Source organism: Labrus mixtus, chromosome 4, assembly GCF_963584025.1.
Source record: "Labrus mixtus chromosome 4, fLabMix1.1, whole genome shotgun sequence".
Lineage (NCBI taxonomy): Eukaryota > Metazoa > Chordata > Actinopteri > Labriformes > Labridae > Labrus > Labrus mixtus.
Genome location: NC_083615.1, coordinates 23,551,873 through 23,557,872, shown reverse-complemented (window position 1 = coordinate 23,557,872; position 6,000 = coordinate 23,551,873). Strand labels below are relative to the sequence as shown.

The 6,000-nt window shown below is 40.6% G+C and overlaps 1 protein-coding gene across 1 annotated transcript; it reads left to right on the top strand.

Annotated features, from left to right (window-relative positions):
* The first annotated feature begins 894 nt into the window (after positions 1–894).
* phlda2 (pleckstrin homology-like domain, family A, member 2) lies at positions 895–1,956 on the top strand. Its single transcript, XM_061036492.1, has 2 exons — positions 895–1,473; positions 1,593–1,956. The coding sequence occupies exon 1, from the start codon at positions 1,019–1,021 to the stop codon at positions 1,433–1,435; it is 417 nt and encodes a 138-aa protein (XP_060892475.1). The 5' UTR covers positions 895–1,018; the 3' UTR covers positions 1,436–1,473; positions 1,593–1,956.
* Positions 1,957–6,000: the final 4,044 nt, after the last annotated feature.

Here is a 6,000-nt window from a genome sequence, read left to right as displayed (position 1 = left end):
GCCATCCATCAGACATTCCAGGTTTTTAGTCCCAAATTCTATTATTTTTTTGTCTTAGAAAGAAATAAGTCTTTGAATTAAAAAAATCCACTTTGAATTTTATAATTAAGTTAACTTTGGTTAACTGACATTTCAAAGGCGGTAGGGTGACCCACATGTAATGTTGAACAACCTTAAAAGTCTCTACATGAAAACGATCTGCTTCCTTCAGTTTGTTTCCAGCTCTTTAGCTGCTGATGAACTCTGTGACTCCCTGCGCTCCCTCAACTTTGAAAACTATTTTACTTAGCTGCCACCACTCAGTCTGATGATCCTGCTCACTGAGTGGTAACTGAGCTTGAGGATTGTTTGGGTCCTTTACATCTACAGACAGGAATAGTAGAGTCTGTGTAATATAATGCTGACATAGGTTTTGTCTAATGTGTTACCTTTTTTTTAAAAGAACCAATTGAGCAAGATGGCAGTCAGTAAGTAGTTATAAAGGGGATGATTTACCTGCTGTAATTGAAAAGTCTTGGTCTCAAACTGCATAATTGAATCCAGGGATCCCTCTTTATAAATGTTGGATTAAAAGGTTTACTTGGCCAGACAGACTTTTATGCGCGTGTTCGCCCTCAGCCCACATAATCAAACATAGTATCCTGATTCATTGTCTGCAGAATGGGCAAATATTTGGTCTAATCTCCTCAGCAGGATGTGGATTAGTAATTAACATGTTTGCAGTGTAATTAAGGTCCACGTTAGGACTTCCCCCGCCCTCTTTCCCTCTTGCGCGCAGGCTTCCGCCCACTCGGCCCTGAATTACTCCACTCGCAACTGTTGATGCATTCCCCGATCATCTGACGTCAAGTGGGCAGGACCCAGGCCAGGGCGGACTATAAAAGTCTTCTGGTACCTAGTTTCATTCACAACGATTCTCAACGTCACTCTGGATTACGGAAAGCTTTGACAGAGAAGCTCCTTCCTCGGGCTCCTTGGACAGGAAAGCAGGGACTTTTACACACAGCCCGCGTGAACAATGAAAATGTCAGCGGAGGAGATCAGCCAGGTCCTCAAGGAGGGAGAGCTGGAGAAGAGGAGCGACAACCTGCTCCAATTCTGGAAGAGGAAGACGTGCGTCCTGACCACGGACAGCCTCAACATCTACGCCGACACGCAGAAGCGCTCCAAGGGAAAGGAGCTGAAGCTGCAGTCCATCAAGAAAGTGGACTGCGTGGAGCGCACCGGAAAGTTCGTCTATTTCACCATCGTGACCACAGACAATAAGGAGATCGATTTCCGGTGCTCCGGGGAGGAGAACTGTTGGAACGCGGTGATCACCATGGCGCTGATCGATTACCAGAACAGAAAGGCTATCGAGGACTTTAAAACCCGACAAGACAACGAGGGCGCGTCACCCGGACAGCAGGAGAGACGCATGGCGCGGGCGCCCTGAGCGCACGAGGACTTCGGCACTTACCCACTCCTAATATGGTGAGAGACGCACCGTGACTAGAACGGACGTGAAACATGAATTAAATAAGAAGAAATAATCAGAGTAAAGTAAGAAAATATTGACACTAATTATATATTTTCTTCTGATCTCCTTTTAGTGTCAATATGGACCATACAGAAATAGTTCGCGGACCAAAAGGAAGACGAGGTCATCCGGTCCAAAGATGAAGGACGATGTTCGGGACTGGGCTCTCACAGAGGGGAGAGACAGCTGATCTAAACTCGAGAGACACTCAGACAGAGATCCCAACAAACAGGACTGAACCCTTGAATTGTCAAAACTATCTCAAGTTTACTCTCCTGGGAGGAATGACTCCTAAAACCATGATGTTAATTTATTTGTTTCCAGGATATTGTGTTACTGGCAAACAGCTTGTATAGTTTAAATTATTTACTTTTTCAATGTGTGATGACTGATGAGTGTGTATTTATTTGAATAAATATTCATGCTTTTTGACATAACTTTTTGCTCTCCACTACCCTTTTTTGTTTTATTTTCAAGCGTTTCTACTTGGTGTTGAAGTCAGTCAGTGATTATTACATCATTATAGTCATTGGCGATATATTAAACACTATAGGGCACATTTTACTAGCAACATTTCTCAGTCAATTCCAGACACACAAGAATGAAAAGGGAGTGGAGGACAGGAAAGTCCCCTTCCTCTGCTGTCAGGTGGAATGTGAGTCTTTATTGTAACTGGGAGGGTTTCAGGCCTGAGTCACCACTGATAAGGAGGACAGATTTAGTCATCATCACGGGACACTTGAAAGACTCAGGATGCCTTTGAACACACCTAAACTTTGAACACACCTAAGCTGCTCCTGATGTGCCGGTCAGTGGAGTCTGTTGCTTTTTTGGCCTACATGCTTTTGTGACAGTTTAAAAGTGACAGTTTCATTTGAAATATTTGAGGTGTTTCCGGCTGAGCATCAGAAAAACTTGGTTATAGTTTGATTTTATAGATTTCTAAGAGGTGTTCAGATGACAAAGCCTCCTTATCAGGCGCCTCTGTTCTTTACGAGGCCAAGCCAACGCACAGGAAGTGCACTTTATAGCCCTGTTATCGTTAAATAAAAGCTGTTTCACAGGGCGTAATGTGTCACTGGGTACACACCTATTTAATGACTCTCATAACCCAGTGAGCAAAGCCTTCATCATATTCAGAACACCTTGTAAAAAGAGATGAAATGATAAAGTATGTAAAGTTATTTTTAGTTAGCTGTGACATGAGACCGATGTTAATTAGACATTAAATAAGTCCTAAACTTATGAGGTAGACTTCAATTGTTCATTGCTGTATTCTTTACTGTAGTAGATACAAAGAATGATCTCAAAACCTTTTGTTGGTTATTTTTAAGGATACAAAACTTAATTATTCAAACAAAACCATAAGAGTTATAAAGAGCTCCACAGGTTCATTACAATACCATAACATGTAAAAATGTATGGTATCGGTCAAACAAAGAGAAAGGAATTATGATAAAACTGACATCATTAAACCTTTTAAGAATCCAAATAAAGTTTTGAGAACTAAAACTGTCGAAATTAACCATCAAAGTGAAGAAAGAAAAAACGGTCCTGACAAACTGTGTTGACATTTAATAAAACCTCCGAGCTCTCCTGCACATAAATACCTCCGGTTGTGGATCTTACAGAGTGGAAGTGTGTTATGAGCACAAATGCCCAGAGGTCAGAGGTCACAGAAAGCTGAATCTGGGGCTCTGCAGTAATGAAGTGTAGTGGACTCACACCCCTCCCCTCACCGTCCCGTGCCAGTGTGCAGCTTTGAAGTGGGATCACACTACAATGAACGCATCAAAGGATGATCCGAGGAGCATTACCACAGCCTCTGTACTAAAAATACTGCTTCACAAATTGGCACCACTATAATCTCACACACACATATCCACACACCTTTGGCCACACAGGTTTTTGTGATACCAGTGTGGGCTTTTTTTTATTCTAAGCAGCTTGAAGCCTAGAAGTGCAAAATGAATTTCAGAAGCAGTGTTTTCAGAGGCTGATTAAAGACGTCACAATGTGTACATCTGGCCTCAAAAAGTGAGGTTGACTTCCTCACTCACCACCAACCACGCACACGCACACGCACACACACACGCACACACACACAGTCTTATAAACATCCTGTGACGCAGCACACACTCAGGCCATACTTGAAGCGTTGACATCATCACTCCATAGGCCTTCATTATGTGGACGGAGCCCGGCCTAGCAACACTGGACGCATTGTTACATTCTGGAGGAGAAGATAAAAATGTACCAGCGAGGATAGCGAGGATGTGAGAAAAGTGTGTACATGATAATGACCAGAACGCACAGTCAACAGTCTTCAGTTTTTAAACAAAGCAGGACAAAACAATGTTTTTATAGTAAATATGAGAGCTGAAGTACAACCAATGTGTGTGTGTGTGTGTGTGTGTGTGAGTGAGTGTGTGTGTGTGTGTGTGTGTGTGTGTGTGTGTGTGTGTGTGTGTGTGTGTGTGTGTGTGTGTGTGTGTGTGTGTGTGTGTGTGTGCAGTAACAGCTGAGCAGGGTGCTGTGAGGTGAAGGCCAAAGGAAACATGTCTGCCTCTGTTTCATCATCATCTGGAGGTAACACGCAGCACAAACCCACATCACATCCTTAACAGCCATAACTCTAACATATGTCGACACATCTGTCTGGGTTGGTTTACGTCAACTCATCTTTTTACCGTCATCTTCATAAAGACGTTTGAGAAAAGATCATTGCTGAGAAGGACACAACAGAACAGAGTGAACATTTGTAGATGTGTCAGAAAATGTGAATGAGAGTTGATGCTATTTATGAAGAAACCCGTGCTTGTAAATGTCAGGGATAAAATAAGAAGTTGACATGATTTTCATTCAGATTTGAATCATTCATGTTGTTCACCTTCAGGCCTATTGCTACATTTAAAGGTGCACTATGTAGATTTGGGAGTGAAATTTGAAAGTTGGAGAAGTGAAACAATTCTCTGCTATATTTTCTTAACTAAAAACACAAACTTTATCCAAAGGGAAAAAGGGGTCCCTGAACAGTGTTTGGAGGTAAAAAGCTACCTGGAGAGTTACGGTTTCACTGTTGTGGGCCCACCACCACAACTTCTCGCGTATTATTTTATCTTCAAACAATGTTCCAGGGACCACATTTTCCTCTGAGGACAGTTTGAGTATAAAGTTATGAACATATACCACAGAAATCGTAAATTTCTCAAACTTTCACATTTCTCTACTAAACCTCCATAGTGCACCTTTGAGGACACTGGGGTCATGTCTTCAGTGAGATGGGTTATGATGTTGGGATATTTGGGTGTACTTTATATAAACAGTCTCACCATCTTTAATTAGTGACACAACATGACAAAGCAGTGACATTAAGACAAACAGTAACGAAAGACAAAATTCTGAAAACATAACAGTGAAGCAGTTGACAGAATACATAGAGTGGAAAGTTTAAGGTAATGAATGGTGTCATAAGATACGTTCGGAAGTAGAGATACATAAGAAAAAATAAAATAATAAAGTCAAAGAAGGGTTAGAGAAAGGGGAGAACCTGAGTTATTGTAAACAAAAATAAATAATGCATATATTGTTGATTATGTTTCTAATAGTTTGGAAGCTTGTGTTCTTGTGCACTTGGGTCATGTCTTCAGTATGGTGCATGAAAATAGAAGCATTATGGGGAAGTTTACATGAACATTCACAACTGAATTATACATATTTGGTTCTCAAGGTTAACATTTTTAAGACATTGGAATACATTTGATTGTTTGTTGGCATAAAATTCAAATATAATAAAATAGATGGATTGTTTTTTTTTCTGCCAGATTTATATTCTGGTAATGTGGAAACAGTGTACAAACTTTCCTTTAAATGATCAGATTATAAGAATTGAATCAGCGAGTTAATCAAATGAGTTCAATGAGTTACATTGTCAATATTTGATGTTATCATTTTTCAAAAACCCTAGCAACAGCAGCATATCTTCATATCTTTTTACTTGCTGAGTCCTCAAGTGGTTCTGTCAGGGACAAAATGTTCATCCCGGATCTTTGGAAATAACATGTCCAAATATTCTAAACTTAAGTTCAATATTTTGCTTTTCAAAGCTTTCAAAGGCATTTCAACAACCTTCTGTCTTGTTATCATTAGATACACTTTCAGATCACGTTGACACAATGACATAATGGAATTATCTTTTTCTACATTTAAAAATGATCTTTATCTTGTAGGCTCAATCAAGTCTTACAAGGCTTGTCTTGGCATTTCAGAGAAAGAGCACTCAAAGGTTTCAAGAACAGCTTGATGACATGTTCAAGTCTCTTCACTTAACGTCACCGTCCTAAATGAGGGAATCACTGCTTCCAGTAAACTGCTGTAATCACGGACCCCTTTGTTTCTTTTTTAACCTGCTGTGTTATTTCCTCACGCCTTCTTCCCGTCAGAGTCCAATCTGACGACAGCAGGACACAACATGAGTGCTT